A 21504-nucleotide genomic window follows, 5' to 3' on the forward strand; every position below is an offset into this window, starting at 1 on the left:
TAAGAATTTATTTGCAAATTATGGTGGAAAATAAGTATTTGGTCAATAACAAAAGTTCATCTCAATACTTTGTTATATACCCTTTGTTGGCAATGGCAGAGGTCAAATGTTTTCTGTAAGTCTTCAAAAGGTTTTAACACACTGATGCTGGTATTTTGACCCATTCCTCCATGCAGATCTCATCTAGAGCAGTGATGTTTTGGGGCTGTCGCTGGGCAACACGGACTTTCAACTACCTCCAAAGGTTTTCTATGGGGTTGAGATCAGGAGACTGGCTAGGCCACTCCAGGACCTTGAAATACTTCTTACGAAGCCACTCCTTTGTTGCCCGGGCGGTGTGTTTGGGATCATTGTCATGCTAAAAGAGCCAGCCATGTTTCATCTTCAATGCCCTTGGTGATGGTAGGAGGTTTTCACTCAAAATCTCACGATACATGCCCCATTCATTCTTTCCATTACACGGATCAGTCATCCTGGTCCCTTTGCAGAAAAACAGCCCCAAAGCATGATGTTTTCACTCCAATGCTTCACAGTAGGTATGGTGTTCTTTGGATGCAACTCAGCATTCTTTCTCCCCCAAACACAATGAGTTGAGTTTTTACCAAAAAGTTCTACTTTGGTTTCATCTGACCATATGACATTCTGGATCATTCAAATGCCCTCTAGCAAACTTCAGATGGGCCTGGACATGTACTGGCTTAAGCAGGGGGACACTTCTGGCACTACATGATTTGAGTCCTTGGCAGCGTAGTGGGTTACTGGTCATTCACTAGGTCCCCCCCCCCGTGTGGTTCTGGGATTTTTGCTCACGTTCTTGTGATCATTTTGACACCATGGGGTGAGATTTTGCGTGGAGCTCCATATCAAGGGAGATTATCAGTGTTCTTTAAGGTCTTCCATTTTCTAATAATTGCTCCCACAGTTGATTTCTTCACACCAGGCTGCTTGCCTAATGCAGATTTAGTATTCCCAGCCTGGTGCAGGTCAACAATTTTGTTTCTGGTGTCCTTCGACAGCTCTTTCGTCTTGGCCATAGTGGAGTTTGGAGTGTGACTGTTTGAGGTTGTGGACAGGTGTCTTTTATGCTGATAACAAACTCAAACAGGAGCCATTAATACAGGTAACGAGTGGAGGACAGAGGAGACTCTTAAAGAAGAAGTTACAGGCCTGTGAGAGTCAGAAATCTTGCTTGTTTGTACGTGACCAAATACTTATTTTCCACCATAATTTGCAAATAAATTCTTTAAAAATTAGACAATGTGATTTTATGGATTTTCTTCCCTCAATCTTCCCTCAATCTTTTGAGGTATACCTATGATGAAAATTACAGGCCTCTCTTATCTTTTTAAGTGGGAGAATTTGTACAATTGGTGGCTGACTAAATACTTTTTTGCCCGACTGTAAATCCAGCCGTATACATAGTACCTATATGAAACAATAAAACAGGCCTACAAAGGGAAGAGAAAGCCCTCATAGCAAATATCAAAATGGGGCCTTACCCTTTTGACCCAACATTGATCATGAGCGTGTTTATCCCAAATATCTCTTGTCACGATGCCGGCTGGCAGGTAGTGGATCCTCTGTGCCAGAGAGGGATTGGCGTGGACCGTGCTAGTGGACCGGTTCTAAGCCACTACTGGTTTTCACCAGAGCCCGCCGCAAAGCGGGATGGTCTTGCTGCGGCGGTAGTGACCAGGTCGTATCCACTAGCAACGGCTCACCTCTCTGGCTGCTGAAGATAGGCGCGGTACAAGGGAGTAGGCAAAAGCAAGGTCGGACGTAGCAGAAGGTCGGGGCAGGCAGCAAGGATCGTAGTCAGGGGCAACGGCAGAAGGTCTGGAAACACAGGCAAGGAACACACAAGGAACGCTTTCACTGGCACTAAGGCAACAAGATCCGGCAAGGGAGTGCAGGGGAAGTGAGGTGATATAGGGAAGTGCACAGGTGAACACACTAATTGGGACCACTGCGCCAATCAGCGGCGCAGTGGCCCTTTAAATCGCAGAGACCCGGCGCGCGCGCGCCCTAGGGAGCGGGGCCGCGCGCGCCGGGACAGAACAGACGGAGAGCGAGTCAGGTAGGGGAGCCGGGGTGCGCATCGCGAGCGGGCGCTACCCGCATCGCGAATCGCATCCCGGCTGGCAGCGGAATCGCAGCGCCCCGGGTCAGAGGACGTGACCGGAGCGCTGCCGCGGGGAGAGTGAAGCGAGCGCTCCGGGGAGGAGCGGGGACCCGGAGCGCTCGGCGTAACAGTACCCCCCCCCTTGGGTCTCCCCCTCTTCTTGGAGCCTGAGAACCTGAGGAGCAGACTTTTGTCTAGGATGTTGTCCTCAGGTTCCCAGGATCTCTCTTCAGGACCACAACCCTCCCAGTCCACTAAAAAAAAATTTTTTCCTCTGACCTTTTTGGCAGCTAAAATTTCTTTGACCGAGAAGATGTCCGAGGAGCCAGAAACAGGAGTGGGAGGAACAGATTTGGGAGAAAAACGGTTGAGGATGAGTGGTTTGAGAAGAGAGACGTGAAAGGCATTAGGGATACGAAGAGAGGGAGGAAGAAGAAGTTTATAAGAGACAGGATTAATTTGACACAAAATTTTGAAAGGACCAAGATAGCGTGGTCCCAACTTGTAGCTAGGGACACGGAAGCGGACATATTTAGCGGAGAGCCATACCTTGTCTCCAGGGGAAAAAACGGGGGGAGCTCTTCTTTTCTTATCCGCGAACTTCTTCATGCGTGATGAAGCCTGTAAGAGAGAATTTTGGGTCTCTCTCCATATGATGGAAAGGTCACGAGAAATTTCATCCACAGCGGGCAGACCAGAGGGCAAGGGAGTAGGGAGGGGGGGAAGAGGGTGACGGCCGTACACCACGAAAAATGGGGATTTGGAGGAAGACTCAGAGACCCTGAAGTTATACGAGAATTCGGCCCATGGGAGGAGATCTGCCCAGTCATCCTGGCGGGAGGAAACAAAATGTCGCAAATAATCACCCAAGATCTGGTTAATCCTTTCTACTTGTCCATTGGACTGGGGATGATATGCAGAAGAAAAATTTAATTTAATCTTGAGTTGTTTACAGAGAGCCCTCCAGAATTTAGACACGAATTGGACGCCTCTATCCGAGACAATCTGCGTAGGCAACCCGTGAAGACGAAAAATGTGTACAAAAAATTGTTTAGCCAACTGAGGCGCAGAAGGAAGACCAAGAAGAGGGATGAAATGTGCCATTTTGGAGAATCGATCAACGACCACCCAAATAACAGTGTTGCCACGGGAAGGGGGTAAATCAGTAATAAAATCCATACCAATCAGAGACCAAGGCTGTTCGGGGACAGGCAGAGGATAAAGAAAACCAGCGGGCTTCTGGCGAGGAGTCTTATCCCGGGCACAGATAGTGCAGGCTCGCACAAAGTCCACAACATCCGTCTCCAGAGTCGGCCACCAATAGAAGCGGGAGATGAGTTGCACAGATTTCTTGATACCCGCATGACCTGCGAGATGGGAGGAGTGACCCCATTTGAGGATTCCGAGGCGTTGGCGAGGAGAAACAAAGGTCTTTCCTGGAGGAGTCTGCCTGATGGAGGCAGGAGAAGTGGAGATCAGGCAGTCAGGTGGAATGATGTGTTGCGGAGAGAGTTCAACTTCTGAGGCATCCGAGGAACGAGAGAGAGCATCGGCCCTAATGTTCTTATCGGCAGGACGAAAGTGAATCTCAAAATTAAATCGGGCAAAGAACAGAGACCACCGGGCCTGGCGAGGATTCAGCCGTTGGGCAGACTGGAGGTAGGAGAGGTTCTTGTGGTCGGTGTAGATAATAACAGGAGAACTTGATCCCTCCAGCAGATGCCTCCATTCCTCAAGTGCTAATTTGATGGCTAGAAGCTCTCGATCCCCGATGGAGTAGTTCCTCTCCGCTGGAGAGAAGGTCCTAGAGAAAAAACCACAAGTGACAGCATGCCCGGAAGAATTTTTTTGTAGAAGAACAGCTCCAGCTCCCACTGAGGAGGCATCAACCTCCAATAGGAAGGGTTTGGAAGGGTCAGGTCTGGAGAGGACGGGAGCCGAAGAAAAGGCAGACTTGAGTCGTTTAAAGGCGTCTTCTGCTTGAGGAGGCCAGGACTTGGGATCAGCATTTTTTTTGGTTAAAGCCACGATAGGAGCCACAATGGTAGAAAAATGTGGAATAAATTGCCTGTAATAATTGGCGAACCCCAAAAAGCGTTGGATAGCACGGAGTCCGGAGGGGCGTGGCCAATCTAAGACGGCAGAGAGTTTGTCTGGATCCATCTGTAGTCCCTGGCCAGAGACCAAATATCCTAGAAAAGGAAGAGATTGGCATTCAAACAGACATTTCTCAATTTTGGCATAGAGTTGGTTGTCACGAAGTCTCTGAAGAACCATACGGACATGCTGGCGGTGTTCTTCTAGATTGGCAGAAAAAATTAGGATATCGTCCAGATATACAACAACACAGGAGTATAACAAATCACGAAAAATTTCATTGACAAAGTCTTGGAAGACGGCAGGGGCGTTGCACAGTCCAAAGGGCATGACCAGATACTCAAAGTGTCCATCTCTGGTGTTAAATGCCGTTTTCCACTCGTCCCCCTCTCTGATGCGGATGAGGTTATAGGCGCCTCTTAAGTCCAATTTAGTGAAGATGTGGGCACCTTGGAGGCGATCAAAGAGTTCAGAGATGAGGGGTAAGGGGTAGCGGTTCTTAACCGTGATTTTATTAAGACCGCGGTAGTCAATGCAAGGACGTAGGGAGCCATCTTTTTTGGACACAAAGAAAAATCCGGCTCCGGCAGGAGAGGAGGATTTACGGATAAAGCCCTTTTTTAGATTCTCCTGGACGTATTCGGACATGGCAAGAGTCTCTGGGGCAGAGAGAGGATAAATTCTGCCCCGGGGTGGAGTAGTGCCCGGGAGGAGGTCGATAGGGCAATCATAAGGCCTGTGAGGAGGTAGAGTCTCAGCTTGTTTTTTGCAGAAAACATCCGCGAAGTCCATATAGGCCTTAGGGAGACCGGTTACTGGAGGAACCACAGAGTTACGGCAAGGGTTACTGGGAACCGGTTTTAGACAGTTCTTGGAACAAGAGGACCCCCAACTCTTGATCTCCCCAGTGGACCAATCCAGGGTAGGGGAATGAAGTTGAAGCCAGGGAAGTCCAAGGAGAATTTCCGAGGTGCAATTGGGGAGGACCAAAAGTTCAATCCTCTCGTGATGAGATCCGATGCTCATAAGAAGGGGCTCCGTGCGGAAACGTATGGTACAGTCCAATCTTTCATTATTTACACAATTGATGTAGAGGGGTCTGGCGAGACTGGTCACCGGGATGTTGAACCTGTTGACGAGAGAGGCCAAAATAAAATTTCCTGCAGATCCTGAGTCCAAGAAGGCCACTGTAGAGAAGGAGAAGGCAGAGGCAGACATCCGCACAGGCACAGTAAGACGTGGAGAAGCAGAGTAGACATCAAGGACTGTCTCACCATTGTGCGGAGTCAGCGTACGTCTTTCCAGGCGAGGAGGACGGATAGGACAATCTCTCAGGAAGTGTTCGGTACTAGCACAGTACAGGCAGAGGTTCTCCATACGGCGTCGTGTCCTCTCTTGAGGTGTCAGGCGAGACCGGTCGACCTGCAAAGCCTCCACGGCGGGAGGCACAGGAACAGATTGCAGGGGACCAGAGGAGAGAGGAGCCGAGGAGAAGAAACGCCTCGTGCGAACAGAGTCCATATCTTGGCGGAGTTCCTGACGCCTTTCGGAAAAACGCATGTCAATGCGAGTGGCTAGGTGAATAAGTTCATGTAGATTAGCAGGAATTTCTCGTGCGGCCAGAACATCTTTAATGTTGCTGGATAGGCCTTTTTTGAAGGTCGCGCAGAGGGCCTCATTATTCCAGGACAATTCAGAAGCAAGAGTACGGAATTGTACGGCATACTCGCCAACGGAAGAATTACCCTGGACCAGGTTCAACAGGGCAGTCTCAGCAGAAGAGGCTCGGGCAGGTTCCTCAAAGACACTTCGGATTTCCGAGAAGAAGGAGTGTACAGAGGCAGTGACGGGGTCATTGCGGTCCCAGAGCGGTGTGGCCCATGACAGGGCTTTTCCGGACAGAAGGCTGACTACGAAAGCCACCTTAGACCTTTCAGTGGGAAACAGGTCCGACATCATCTCCAGATGCAGGGAACATTGGGAAAGAAAGCCACGGCAAAACTTAGAGTCCCCATCAAATTTATCCGGCAAGGATAAGCGTATCCCAGGAGCGGCCACTCGCTGCGGAGGAGGTGCAGGAGCTGGCGGAGGAGATGACTGCTGAAGCTGTGGTAGTAACTGTTGTAGCATAACGGTCAGTTGAGACAGCTGTTGGCCTTGTTGCGCTATCTGTTGTGACTGCTGGGCGACCACCGTGGTGAGGTCAGCGACTACTGGCAGAGGAACTTCAGCGGGATCCATGGCCGGATCTACTGTCACGATGCCGGCTGGCAGGTAGTGGATCCTCTGTGCCAGAGAGGGATTGGCGTGGACCGTGCTAGTGGACCGGTTCTAAGCCACTACTGGTTTTCACCAGAGCCCGCCGCAAAGCGGGATGGTCTTGCTGCGGCGGTAGTGACCAGGTCGTATCCACTAGCAACGGCTCACCTCTCTGGCTGCTGAAGATAGGCGCGGTACAAGGGAGTAGGCAAAAGCAAGGTCGGACGTAGCAGAAGGTCGGGGCAGGCAGCAAGGATCGTAGTCAGGGGCAACGGCAGAAGGTCTGGAAACACAGGCAAGGAACACACAAGGAACGCTTTCACTGGCACTAAGGCAACAAGATCCGGCAAGGGAGTGCAGGGGAAGTGAGGTGATATAGGGAAGTGCACAGGTGAACACACTAATTGGGACCACTGCGCCAATCAGCGGCGCAGTGGCCCTTTAAATCGCAGAGACCCGGCGCGCGCGCGCCCTAGGGAGCGGGGCCGCGCGCGCCGGGACAGAACAGACGGAGAGCGAGTCAGGTAGGGGAGCCGGGGTGCGCATCGCGAGCGGGCGCTACCCGCATCGCGAATCGCATCCCGGCTGGCAGCGGAATCGCAGCGCCCCGGGTCAGAGGACGTGACCGGAGCGCTGCCGCGGGGAGAGTGAAGCGAGCGCTCCGGGGAGGAGCGGGGACCCGGAGCGCTCGGCGTAACATCTCTCATTCCTGTTCTCACTTCTTTTGGTTTCTAATGGTGTGGTGTTTGCTAGGATTTACTACCCTTGAGTAATGGAGATTACTTCCAATATTTCCAATAATCTAGACAGTTTTTTCTTTACATTTGGACCATAGTTTAGTTCTAAAACAATAAAATGTCAATCTAGCTTTGTGGACCTCATTGTCTACTTAAAGAGGCCTGGTCAACCCTTGTAAACAAAGGGCAACATGTCTCCTAACATGCTAGGACCATAAAATGGCCATCCAAGTGACACTATACAATGAAGAGTACACAAAATATTTAGCTTAAGATCCTTAAGTCCTATCCATAAAGGCACTGGATCCTAACTGACTGGGAACTAGTAGGGGGTGTTAGATTAGGAGAGGAGCTGGACCATACAGAAAAATCCCGGACTTGTCATCTGTTTTTCCCTAAGAATGGAGGAAAAAATGTCATTGTAAATTTAGACTGCACAGATAAGGTCAGAGTCTGTAGTAAAGATTTTGCTCCTAGCGCTGGCAGTACAAACTCTCGTCATTTCAAATACAGAAACATGCTTTGACATCTTGGGGTTTCCCCAGAGGTTGACAACAAGAAAACCACAGGCTTTTTGGATTTGAGGAAGGTTAATTGGGTATTCATCATGCTAACATTTTCTTATTTGTGCTCAGGGCTTACATTTTTGAGCTTGTGGTAGCAAGAGCTGAATACACAACTATGCAAACCATCCATTGACTTACCAAGCGGTTAGAGTTGTTCCGTACTTGAGATTGCACCTACATATAAACCTATGTACCTATACAAATAAGAATGACTAACAAAGCGGTTGAGTTGGGCCCATAACCGCGTATGAGGGCACGCCTATAGAGGGCATACCCTATGGTGAATTGATAAGAATAAGGGAGAGTTGGGAGGGTACCTGGAAACCACGTATGCCCCGCCTGTACGTTGCGGGGGCATTTTATAGTGGTGCCCCCTGCATGGCCCAGCCTGTAGGTGCGGGGGGCGTGGGAATTCACGCCCCTCGCACAAATTCAGCCTAAAAGGCTTCCTACTTGTGCTCAGGGCTTACATTCGAGCTTGTGGTAGCAAGCGCTGAATACACAAATATGCAAACCATACATTGACTTACCAAGCGGTTAGAGTTGTTCCGTACTTGAGATTGCACCTACATACAAACCTATGTACCTATACAAATAAGAATGACTGACGTAGCAGTTGAGTTGTGCCCATAACCGCGTATGAGGGCACGCCTATAGAGGGCAGAAAATCAAAAAGTAGAATTAATAACAACATTCCTGACCATAATAACCAACATCCCAACTAGTCATGTCTATCTTCCCCTAAACTGTTCTTGCTAAACTCAAAAAAACCAAGAGAGTTGTGCCTGCTGGCTGGCGACCACATGAGGCAGTACCTGACGCTGAAAAGGTATGGTGGTGCCTACTGCGTCCGGCCCGGCACTGGAACAGGACCTGACTACGTGCTAGCTGATTGGTTCATATTGACATGCTCACTGTGGTAATTGCAGAAAAGGGAAACCGATAGAGCTTGTCGGGCATGACGTGTCTTCCTGTCCCTGCTGATAAGTGGCAAAATGTTCATTGTTAGTTAAGTGATATGAAGAGTTGACTGGACTGTACCATGAGCCATATCCTAACCTGCCAACATACCGTCACGAATATGGTCTCGGGAGTAATGACCTGCAGAGAACGACGGGCCTCCTCATCCTGATCATGCCTGCAGACTCGACAGATCTCAGTAACAATTAAGCCTAAGGACTATCATGCCTGCAGACAGGCATCAGCAGAGCCACTGTGTCCGCAGACATGACCGACCCCTCCGTGACTATAGTACCAGTAGATTTTGGCAGGTCTTGCATGCCCTCGTGCCTGTGGATGTGATAAGCCTCTATGTGACTATCGTACCTGTAGACTGACAGGTCTCACATACCCTCGTGCCTGTGGATGTGACAGGTCTTTGTGTAACTGCTGTGCCTGGAATGGCAATCTGACTCGAACCTTGTAACTTTAGGCGTGACAGGTCTTTGAGTAACCCTTGTGTCTGTGGAAGTGATAGCTGTTAGCGTGACCCTGACATGAGTGGACAAGACAGATTAATGCGTGAAATAACCACCTATGAGTCGTGAAATTGTAACTCTATGACCTGTGTTAGGGAAACATTGACTGAGCCGTGAATCTCCCTGCAGACGTGGCAGGTGGAGATGGTATGCGACCCCTGAGTTTTTTTTTTCTTTTGGTAATGCGGGAGTGAATGGCAGCTGAGTGCCTGACGTGATGTATGCATGCAGAAATTAGATGAGACTAAGTGTATGCTGTTGCGCTGAAGAAGAGTCAGAACAGCATACGCAGGGGCCCCCACTGAAGACGTGTCAGCCAGACGGTTGATCCACTGCCTATGTGTGTCGAGTCATATTGCACTGAAGCAGAGTCAGGAACAACAGACTTCACCAGGATCCCGACTGAAGCGAGTCAGACCTGAGGAACTTGGTGGGTGAGAGGACGCGCGAGGCTCTGAAGACGTGTCAGTAGCAGCATCAGTGTGTGAAGTGAGTAACTGTGGTAAGCAAACAAGAGTGGTGAAAATAACATGGATCTGTGGGTACGTGTTGTGAAGTACATACTTTCCATAATTTTTTTTTCCTGTACCTTGAGCTGAAAGCTGAAAAGGAAAGCCACTTGTGGGGCTTTGGTAAGCCAACAAATAAGTAGCGCGTTTTCCTGCAGAACGCGGCATTACTTGTGTCGTGGTATGAATGTGCAGAATAACGTGTCAACGATAACAATTCTAGAGCATGCTGTAGGACAACTTAGAAGGTGACTGGTGTGCGTGTGACAGATATGGATGCTTAATCTGTGACTGAGCAGTTACTATGGTAACGTGAGTGTGGTATGTCAGCTACGGGGACCGATATCGAGTACCGGCGTGTGTGCAGAGTAACTGTTTGTGATTGTACCATACAGCCTGAGAATATCTAAACAGTATGGAGCTACGAGCGTGTGTATAGTATATGCCGAGTGAGGTTATGCGTATGGACAGTACTAGCTATGAGCATATGTGCGGTAACACAGTGAGGAGCTGGACATGGCAGCAGTAATAAGCGTACGTTCAGTGCAGGCTGTATGCGCACGTGTATGGATGCAGCGGCACACGTGAGTGCTGTGACCATGACGGGCACAATGCGGTGCTAATGGTATGAGCATTCGGCACTATGACTGTACTCACTGTATGTGGCGTGATGAACGTATGTACTGTGTGCAACAATGGAACTGTACCCACTGCATGAAAACTATTAACCTATGAACTGTACAAAATACTATAGCTGAACTTGCTGCATATAACTTTATGAGCGTATGTGCTGTATACGACAATGTGACTGTACTCCCTGTACGTAACAGTATGAGCGTGTGTACTGTATGTGATACTATATAACTGAACCCACTGTGTGCAACACTGAGCGTGTGTATTGAATGCAACAAACTGTACCCACTGTAAGTGACACCAAGAGCGCATGTACCGTACACGATACCACAGCTGTACCCACTGTATGTGACACTGTGAGCGTATGTATTCTATACAATGACGTGACTGTACTTGCTGTATGTGACCCTGACCATGTGTGTACTGTAAACGACGTGCTGTACACACTGCATAAAACACTATCACGTGTGTGCTCTACGCAACACTGTAACTGTATGCCCTGCATAGCTATTAAGAGCGCCTGTTAAGCAGGATAAATATTATGAATGTTTATAAGCGGTGTAAATGCTAGAGCGTGCATGCAGTATAAAGCTGTGAGCGGTATGGTACTGACATGACGTAAGAGCAGAAAAGTGTATGTACCGTATACGTGTTGCGTGCGGCGTGAAAGGCATGAGCGTATGTAATCGTATGAAGCTACATGTGGAATACCTTCTACGAGTGACTGCCTGGTATGAGTGCTAAGAGTAACTGCATGGCGTGAACGCTAGGAGAGACTGCACAGTATGATTGGTATGGGTGACTGCACAGTATAATGGTATGGGTGACTGCACGGTATGAGTGCTGAGCGACTGCACGATATGAATGATATGGGTGACTGCGCGGTATGATGCTATGAGCGACTGCACGGTATGATGCTATGAGCGGCTGCACAGTATAAATGCTACGAGTGACTGCACACTATGAATGCTATGAGTGACTGCACAGTATAAATGCTACGAGTGACTGCACAGTATAATGCTACGAGTGACTGCACAGTATGACGCTACGAGAGACTGCACGGTACAAACGCTATGAGCGACTGCATGGTACAAATGCTATGAGCGACTGCACGGTACAAATGCTATGAGCGGCTGCACTGTATAAATGCTATGAGCAACTGAACGGTGTGAATGCACAGTGGAGATACGAGTGACTGCACAGTATGAAATGCTTTGAGTGACTGCACGGTATAATGCTATGAGTGACTGCACGATATGAAATCCTATTATAAACTGTACGGTATGAAAGCTGTGGATGACTGCACGATATGATGCTATGAGTGACAAATGCTGAGTGACAAATGCTGAGTGACTGTACGGTGTAAATTCTGAGTGACGGCACGGTGTAAATGCTGAGTGACTGCAAGGTATGAACACCTAGATGACAGCACGGACTGACTAACTCATGAAATAGCGCATGACATGAATGTTCTGAATGACACCAAGGAAATGCAACAAGCAGTATGGGGTTAACTAGAATAGTGTGTGAGAAACAGCTGCAGGCAGAGAATGGACCTTGATGGTCTGATCACAGCTGGGGAGCTTGTTGCAGTGTGTCAGGACAGGAGTGAGGGAAGTGCACTGCACATGGGTGTGGGGGGGGGGGTGCGTGCCAAGTTGAGGCCAGCTACCCCCTGTGGTAATGTACCTGGCGACCACCAGTCGAAACCCCACCAACCTGGGGTTTAAGGTTGGCACACTAGCAGCCTTACAGTGCCCGGCCAGTTGCAAAGTTTTTGTTTTTTGTTCCCCGAAGCGGTGCCGGTGATGCGCACTCCGACCGCCCGAGCTCAGAAGCCCCGCCCCCTCCCGCCACAGGGTTGCGTCCGAGACACGCCGGGTACTCGTGAGGGGGGGGGGGGCACGAGGCCCAGCGGGAGGTGAGAGGGGTGGGACCACCAATTGTCCGAGGGACACCGGACTCTTGGGAGCGGCAGCGGAGGCCGGCGGGAGGGAGCGGGACCCCGGAAATGCAGGGAGGAGGCGACCCCAGCATGGGGGGTAAGCAGTACCCTGCACTACAGAAACAAATACAACGAGGGAGCATGAAGGGAAGGGGCTGCGGCTGAGCCTGTGCCCCCGTGCGCATCGCCTCGGCCGCTGCGAAAGTCACGGGACGCAGACGGGGGAGGCCAGGAGACCACGTCCCCAGGAACCGGGGTGGATTTAAGAGAGCCGGGCCGCTGCTGGGCCAGGGAACCCGGTCGAAGTCTCGTCGCGTCACCTGGCCATCTCGAGCAGCGGAGCCAGCGGGAGCCATTCAGGTGACTGACTCTGCCCTGATACACCAATGAAAACAATACCTGCTGCGGGGACCGGGTGGTGGCTGCAAAAGCCAGCGGGACCCGTATAATAGTGCACGGTAGTGTACCGGGATAAACCGGGCCTACCGCAAATCAGAGCTGCTGCTTCTACACGCCGTCTTCCTGATTTAACCACGTGAGCCACCTGGAAACCGAGTACGCCCCGCCTGTATATTGCGGGGGCGTTTAATAGTGGTGCCCCCTGCATGGCCCCGCCTGTAGGTGCGGGGGGTGTGGAAATTCACGCCCCCTCACACAAATTCATCCTAAAAGGCTTCCTACATGTAGAGTACATGTAGCATACAGATTTTAAACAAGACAATACAACTCTATAAAAAAGTATAACATCTAAATAACAATCTTATTTACAGTCCAAACTAGTGTAAGAGCAGTGTGGAGGCGCATTGTTTAACAGTTTAATGTACAGTGACCCCCCGATCCTACGATGGCCCCGACATATGATCAAATCGACATACGATGGCCTCTCAGAGGCCATCGCATGTTGATGTCAGCATCGACATACGATGCTTTTTTATGTCGGGGCCATCGCATTAAGTGCTATCCGGCAGCGCAAAATGCTTAAGCTGCTGGCGGATAGCAGCTTAATGTTCCTCGTGTGGTGCGGTAAGTATTACTTACCCCTCCACGATGTTCCGGGGTGCCCTCCGGGTCCAGCGCTGGTCTTCCGGTGTCTTGTCGGCCCTCTCCGATGACGTCATTTCTCTGCTGCGCACGTCATCCAATAGGAATGGCGTACGCCGCGGCCCAGTAGGGCCTTGCGGAAAACAGCAGAGGACCGGAGAAGACAGCAGAGGACCGGAGAAGACCAGGAGAGCCCAGCGGAGGCCCGGGGTCACCATCGGGAGCGGCGGGGACACCATCGCGAGCGGCGAGGATAAGTGAGTACAACTTCCTATACTTTACATTGCACGAATCCCTCAACATATGATGGTTTCGACAAACGATGGCTCGTTTGGAACGAATTACCATCATATGTTGTGGGACCACTGTATTGTATGGTCTTCCACTCTCCAACTGTAACAAGCAATGGGTTTGCATCTGCTCTACGACTAAACCGGTTTTGTTTTGGCCCCACACAGAGTGTAGCTTTAGTACCACCTAGGTTTTCACCCTTTATAGTGCTCCAGGATGTAGGAGCTGGACTTTTGCTTCTAGATAGTACCAGTTTACTTCACAAGCATTATCCTGGTGTGAGTAGTGTCTGGCCCAGTGGACAAGATAGTACCGGTACATGGCACCAAGGAGTCAGGTTAGTAGATGTCGTCAGCAGTATAGGTCAAACATAGGAGAGTTGGCACAGTACTCAAGAATAGGCAGACAGTAACAGACGGAAGTTCTGGATCAATAATCCGGCTTGACAGCAGGAGAGATGATGAAGTAGGAAATGTGGTCTGATAAAAGGTACTCTTTAATTTCTCCTGGTCTGGATGACTCGGTCCATCACTGTATTACACAGATGCCCATTCATGTGAACAAGGAGCTCGGGCCGGCTCCTTACATGACAGTGTGCTCAGCCTATCACCGGCCAAGGCGGGACATCGCTGCGGCCGGCGATACGCTGACCGCAGTGTGACGTTCAGAGGATAAGAAGGGGGCAGCATTGGAGGAACAGGATGCCTATACCAGCGCAACAGGGGAACATAGGAAGATGAGTTAAAGTTTTTTTGTTTTTGCAGCCGGGGCACAGGGAAACGTAAACAATTTGCACCACATTTCTCCTTTAGAAAAGGCAAGATGGTTGCGAGCCCCGATACTTATTGTAATGATAAGTGGGGGTGGAAGCAGGTGTAACGGTCCTGGATGTGGATCCTCTAACCTGTGTGGCAGATGACAAAGGCCGTATCAGAGAGTGGAGTCCAAGCTGCCGCTGGTCTTCACCAGAGCCTGCCACAAGGCAGGATGGGCTTGCTACGGCAGGTTACACCCAGGTGGCTACCCCAATACGACTCGACCACAAAGGTAGCTGGGCAAAGACGAGGTACAGAAGGGTAAGGCAGTGGCGTAGTCGGACTTAGCAGAAGGTCAAGACAGGCGGCAAAGGTGCGTAGTCAAAAGACGTAACGGAAGGGTCAATAAACATGGGCAAAGCAACATACAATAGGGAACGCTTAATCTCAAGCTAGGGGCACTGAAGATTCGGCATGGATGAAAGGGAGGAGCTGCTTTATATAACATAGCAGTGGGACCAGGCACCAATCAGTAGTGCACTGGCCCTTTAAATTTCAGGCAGCCGGCACGCGGGCACCTTAGGAGGCTGGGGTGCCAGGAACCAGAGGGGCGAGCGGAGGCAGGAGAGAAGCAGGTCGCGATTCTCATGCGGGCGTGGCCCACAATGCGAATCGCGGCCCGGACAGGAGAGCGGGGAGGTGAGCGCTCACGGTCAGAGCGCCGGACTGGAGCGCTCACCGTAACAGCAGGTAAACGCTTCTATCATTACAGATGTCAAAAGACGTACTATAATAAATATGCCATCAATAAAACACTCAACTTGATACATAACATCTGCCAGTATATTACTTGACATAATAAATAGAATCTATTAACATAACACAATGGATTCAATTTGACAACAACAACTGTTATCCTGTGGTGCCTGCAAGGCAAATAACATAAAAGTAATTACAAAAAGCAATGTGCAATTTATATCGCAGCACAATGTGTGATCACTAAGAATTTCAGCTTCAACCAATAGACAAGTAATATGACTTTTAAAAAAATTAAAACTAATCCTGGATCATTGGATTTTCTAGAATATTGAAAGTTTAAAAATAAAAACAAATTACACAAGACTAAAGAAGTGAAAGTATTGTCACATTGACATTGATTTAGTCTATTAAACTTTAGTTTTAATTAAGAACAGTATTGCAGTACTTATTTGCATTAAAATATGGGCTATGTTCTCCTTGGCAAGCCCAATAGTCTATGGTTATACAGCGGAATGCATTATAAAATTGCAGCTGAGGCTGTTGGATTCCAAGTAGAAATCAGCAAAATTCTGATTGGAGCTCTGGATGTGAATGGAAAGAAAATTAAGCTGCGTGGAAATCAATTAAGGAGTCTATTTAGAGAGATGGCATAATCCATTCAAGATCAAGTGAATGGAGCTGGCCTGCAGTCCCCTTCACAATAATGTGCCATCACTTTTTATGCCCATTATAAATAAAGTGTATTGCCTGTTATTTATTCTGCATTTCTTGCACATAAGTTACTCAAGGTACAGAACTAAAGGGTATCTCTACTAAAAGACGGAAATTTCACAATTTCCTTACTGTAAATGCTCAGTGTGCAGCACCTTTGTGAAACCTTTCACAACATCTGTTTGTGCTGTAAACTTCTCCTTTTTCCCAATTTACTAAAATAACGTATATTTCATTGTCTGCCATATTACTGACACCTTGGATGTGCTGTCTAGTCACTTTCACTGTATCTACAAGTCAACTAGCTGAACTTTTTTACCAATTCACTAACAGAAAGTTCTTTTCATTGTCTGCCACAGTAGAAGTGTCAATGTTTATAAAAGCCTACTATCTGACATTCCACTACCCCCTCCTCTCCCCATGATGCAGTGAGAGAGAAAGAAACTAATTGAATTAGCACCCATGCTGCTGTGATCACAGGACTTTGTTAGCTAGCAAGTTCCATGTACAGCTATCTGCCTTTGTCTAACTCTTTCTCACTCTATGCATCCCTTTACCTTTAAGTTTCTATATTTTAAAGGGTACCTCTCATCAAATAAACTTTTGATATATTTTAGATTAATGAATGTTGAATAACTTTCCAATAGCATGTTAATGAAAAATATGCTTCTTTCTATTGTATTTTTCCCGATCAGTCCTGTCAGCAAGCATTTCTGAATCATGCTGGAGTCCTAAACACTCAGAGCTGCCAGCCTGCTTTGTTCACAGCAAAACAGGCTGTGAACAAAGCAGGCTGGCAGCTCTGAGTGTTCTCCTTTGTGAACAAAGCAGACTGGCAGCTCGTAGTGTTTAGGACTCCAGCATGAGTCTGAAATGCTTGCTGCCAGGACTGGTAGGGAGACCCCTAGTGGTCATTTCTTCAAAGTGGAAAATTAAATAGAAAGAAGCATATTTTTTTAATAACATGCAATTGTAAAGTTATTCTGCATACATTAATCTATAATATATCAAAAGTTTTTTTGATGAGAGGTACCCTTTAAAATTGTATTATTAGGATTTGAGGTCCTTTGAATGTTGTAGTTGTTCTCCTATAGGTCAGTGCTTTCCAAACTTTTTATGTTGGTGACACCCTTTTTAGAGACATATCCCTCACTGTACCACCAATTGCATGTATCACGTTGTGCATCCTACAACACACGACGTCATACTAGTATCCAGTATCAGCATTATAAAGGAGGCTGCTACCCCCTGTGCCATTTCATCACCCATGTGTCATTTCAATATCCCTCTTCATCAGCCCCTGTGCTATTTCATTCCCTCTTGATTACCCCTTGTGCCATTTCATCCTCCCCTTTATCAACCCCTGTGCCATTTCATTCCCTCCCTTGATCCCCCCTTGTGCCACTTCATTCCCCCTTTGATCCACCGTGCCACTTCATTCCTTTCTCCTTTAACCCCCTGTGCCATATCATCTCCCCCCCCCTTAATCCCCTCTGTTTCATTTCACCCCCCCCCCTTGATCTTCCCTGTGCCATTTCATTACCCCCTCCATCACCCCCTGTGCCATTTCCCCTCCCCCTTATCACCCCGTGCCACATCTTTCTCCCTCTTGATCCTCCCTTTTGCAATGTCACCCCCCTCTTGACTACCCCTTGTGCCACATCATTACCCTTGATCCTCCCCTGTGCCATTTCAATTCCCACCTTTATCACCCACTGTGCCACGTTATCTCTCCTCCTCCCTCTGATCCTTATTTCTCACCTATTGGTGGGACTGAAGAGTTACGTTGGCCCGCTACACTCCTCAACACAACGTCAGGGGTGTCACTCATCAGTCGCGGCAGCCACTGCTGCTCACTGATTTAAAGTGACTGTTGCCCATGCTGGTGAACTTGAACAGATAGCTGGCGCAACAGCCACTTTAAATCAGTGATCAGTTGTGCTAGGGGACCGGACGGTCATGCAAAACACACCTTGGGACCACCGCCGACACACTAGTGTGTTGCGGCAGCCAGTTTGGAAAGCCCTGCTTTAGGTAGTGACCTACACTAGCGTGAGACCAAGACTCTGACCCAGAAACACATACAAAGTCAAACAGGAATTGGGGTTACGTGGTTACCACACCTCCAGTATATGACTGCATTCCACTTTACTACTAAGTAGGTAGAGTGGGTTGTTTATTGAAGTAATTTACACAAGATGGCAAACATAAATTTTGTAAAATAGGAAGAGTTAGCCTTTAAATGCTAATAGATGAATGACCAAAAACAGTTCTCCAAAGTCTACAAATTGGTTTGAAGAGCAGCTCTGAAGTACAAACTGATGCTCTAAGACTGCATTTGAAAACATGTAAAAAGGGGCATATTTTATATTTTATTATTCGTTAGAAAGCAACTAATAAAAGTATAGCAAAGCAGCAACTTTTCAAGGTTGGATTCTATACTACAGATCCTTTATTGGGATCAAGCTGTGGAAGAAAGTTGTTCTGAAGTAGACCTTAGTACTCTGTCCAACACTTGACACAGAGATAAAAGATACTAGTTGCATTCACAAACACAGAATTATTACACAATCATGGCAAATTACCTTCAAGTGTGCTTGGGAGAATACTTCTTCCAAGGTATAAGGTGCTGCAAGTTGAGTATCTTCACAACTGATTTTGAAGACAGTCTCCAGACACTGTACTGCCACTGAATGAGAAAGAACAGATGTGATACAGGCGTTTTCTTCAGTACTAGGACATCTGACCGGATCTAGAAAAATTCCCCAATCCTAGCCAGAAGGCTGGGATACAAAGGGTGAGTGCCCAGAAGAGTGAGAGAAAAAGTGCATGCTGCGTGCCATCTTTCAAGTCGGGTTGCTACTCCCAAATTAATTCCGGCACCCTGGGGTCACCACTCCCAGGACACTTTTTGCACCTCGGCTTTTACTCTACCTGAACCTTAGGGCGAGATCCAGAGGGTACAGGTCACTTCAGGGTCCACTGTCAGGCCTTATAGCTGACCCTGGTACACCTGCCCCACTCTGTGTGGTTGCCCATCTCGCCTTGGTGGTCTACTGTCAACTAACAGGAAAGGTACTACACTTGATCTTAGCCAAAAGGCTGAGAAGCGATGATATATAGTCTAAGCTACAGGTGAAATTATTAGTACCATAATGTGATTGTCCAGCCTTGACCAATATCAAGACCAGAGAAACCATCAATTTTGTTTTAAAATTGGATATGACTTTGTTCTGTATGGCTATGGAGTAGCCCTTTTGATGGGCCCAGTGTAACCTGGTCTGATGTCCATACATATGGAATCCTTACTACACAGCAGAGGACTTGTGAATTTACAGTAGTGCTGATTAATGTATGAGTCTTTCAGGAATCCATTAACATAAAGTAGTGAGCTTGGCCCTTCAGCCTTAAGATATTTCGAATGCGCAGAATATTGACAGTGTTAATTATTTACCTTCCAAACTTTCTTGCTCATCTGACGTGTAGACATCCCGCTGACTCTGTTCTTTTAAGAACTGGATGACGGCGTACACCAGATGCTTGATGGATGACATATTTGTTCAGCTGACCAGCAATACCTAAATCACTATAACATGCACATAATTTAATAGTAGAAAGAGCTCAGTGACAAACATTATAATGCAATAAAAAAAACATACCAAGGTGTACTATAAATCAATGGCATTATGAAAGTGATATATAAAGAAATATTTTTAAAAATTCTGTTCTGACGTTCAGCTATGGAAATGTCATAACTGAAAGACGCAAAGTCATGCCAGTTATACAGATCTGTTCTCTATGAAGTGTTGGGGGTTTGGCCATTTTCACATAAGTGTAATAAGGTTTCTGTAACCATATTATGGCTTTAAGTCCTGGACTGACCATGGATCTTATCACCTGAACTGACAGGATCATAGATCCCTATATAGATATCAGACAATCAGTGGCCACAGTGATGCCCCACCTCAGGAACTTGCTAAGCGGGCATATCCACATGCCTATCCCCAAACAGAGAAGTACTGTGCAGCAGGACCAGGCCTCCATGAGAATTACTGCTTGCTTGAGTAAAATTCTAAACAAAAAGTTTTCCCCAGAATACCCATTTATAGGAGAATTCCAGGATAGCAAAACTTATCCCCTATTCTAAGTATAGGTGATAAGTGTCAGATTGCAGGGGTCTGACTGCTAGGCCCCTCCGCAATCTTCTGTTCAGGGCCCCAGCTCTCCTCCTTAATGGGGTGTGTCAACCGCTGCATGAAGCGGCAGCCAACACCCCCCTCCATGCCGCTCTATGTAAGTGCTGGAGATTGCCGAGTGTTGCACTCTGGCTCTCCCATAGAGCTGCATTAAGGGGGCATGCCGGCAGGGGTGGACACGCCCCATTCAGGAGGAGAGCCGGGTCCCCGTACAGGAGATTGCAGGGGATTTCAATGGTCGGACCCCCCTTGATCTGACATTTATCTCCTGTCCATTGGAAAGGGAATAAGTTTTGCTGTACCAGAGTTCTTCTTAACTTAATCTGGTCATCAATCGATTTGGTAGTTCATTCTGGGGAGGACAGAGAAAGGCTGAAGACTGAGCTGTCAGGAAGCTTCTCTGATAGATTTCACTGTAAACAGGATAGAGCAGCCTGCACTATGAGGAAAAGATGCAGACTGCAGAAGAGAAACTGAACTGAATTATTAAAGGGATAAGGGATTTCTCCTTGAGGAGAACACCATAATGGTGCATGGGGATTTTTAGGCCTTTAGCACACCACTGGGAATTCTGGAGAAGACAACATATACAAAGCTGCTCACTCATGTCACATTTTCAGATAGCCTTTCCTTAGAGTAATCTGTCACATTGAAAATTTGTCTGCAGGCAGAGTGTCATAAAGTAGGAGGAGTCGAGCAAATTGATATATAATTTAGTAGGAAAAGTCAGTGGTCCTACTCAGGGATTGACAGCTCTCTGTACATGCACACTTATATACACATACAGCTGTCAATCACTGGGTAGGCCCACTCACATGACTATTTTATCCAGAAAGAGCAGTGATTAACATGAATAAATGACAAGTTATCCTGGAACTTTACCCAAAAAACTATATATCACATTGGTTCCCTTTAACATCAGTGTTTCACTCCAACTCAGGAGTCTTAGAAGCTGACTGGGAATGTATGCCAACTCAGAAATATCTTCAGAAAGAAAGAATTTCTGGCTTGGCAAAAATTCCCAGTCAGTTTTCTGGAGTGAAACACTGGTGTTAAGGGAAAGCTTGAGGTGGCCCGATTGAGCTGCCTCCTACTCTAAATTATTAATATAGACACATAAAGAGATTGTACCATAATAAGTACAAAACAAGAATAAAACAATTCATTCCAAGGTGTCCATAACCTTTACACCTAAAAATGGATAACCTGGCATCCCTAGAAAATACTAATTTCCCCAGCCAGCTTTTAGCTGATGTGCTGTTTATCTTGGCTTACGTAGTAATAAAGACCCATCATTGTGGGTATATTACAGCAGGGATAGTAGTCATTTTCAATGAAGGCTATAAAGTAAGAAGCCTTGGATAGTCTGTAGTCTGGTTGATCATAAGAAGTCAGAAAATATAAA

The 21504-nt window shown here is 47.6% G+C and overlaps 2 protein-coding genes across 5 annotated transcripts in view; one reads left to right on the forward strand and one right to left on the reverse strand.

Moving 5' to 3' along the window:
* Positions 1–21504, reverse strand: part of SGTB (small glutamine rich tetratricopeptide repeat co-chaperone beta) — a 68743-nt gene that overhangs the window by 35084 nt on the left and 12155 nt on the right. For all 4 annotated transcript variants that reach the window (XM_056541539.1, XM_056541540.1, XM_056541538.1 and 1 more), the window contains exons 2-3: positions 19358–19489; positions 18489–18592 (exon numbers count right to left, since the gene is read on the reverse strand). In XM_056541539.1, coding sequence (XP_056397514.1) covers positions 18489–18592; positions 19358–19457 — 204 coding nt within the window. In that variant the 5' untranslated portion in view covers positions 19458–19489. The remainder of the gene's footprint in view (positions 1–18488; positions 18593–19357; positions 19490–21504) is intronic.
* Positions 1–21504, forward strand: part of NLN (neurolysin) — a 151599-nt gene that overhangs the window by 31071 nt on the left and 99024 nt on the right. The window lies entirely within an intron of this gene.

The sequence above is a fragment of the Hyla sarda genome, chromosome 1 (genome assembly GCF_029499605.1).
Source record: "Hyla sarda isolate aHylSar1 chromosome 1, aHylSar1.hap1, whole genome shotgun sequence".
NCBI classification, from domain to species: Eukaryota; Metazoa; Chordata; class Amphibia; order Anura; family Hylidae; genus Hyla; species Hyla sarda.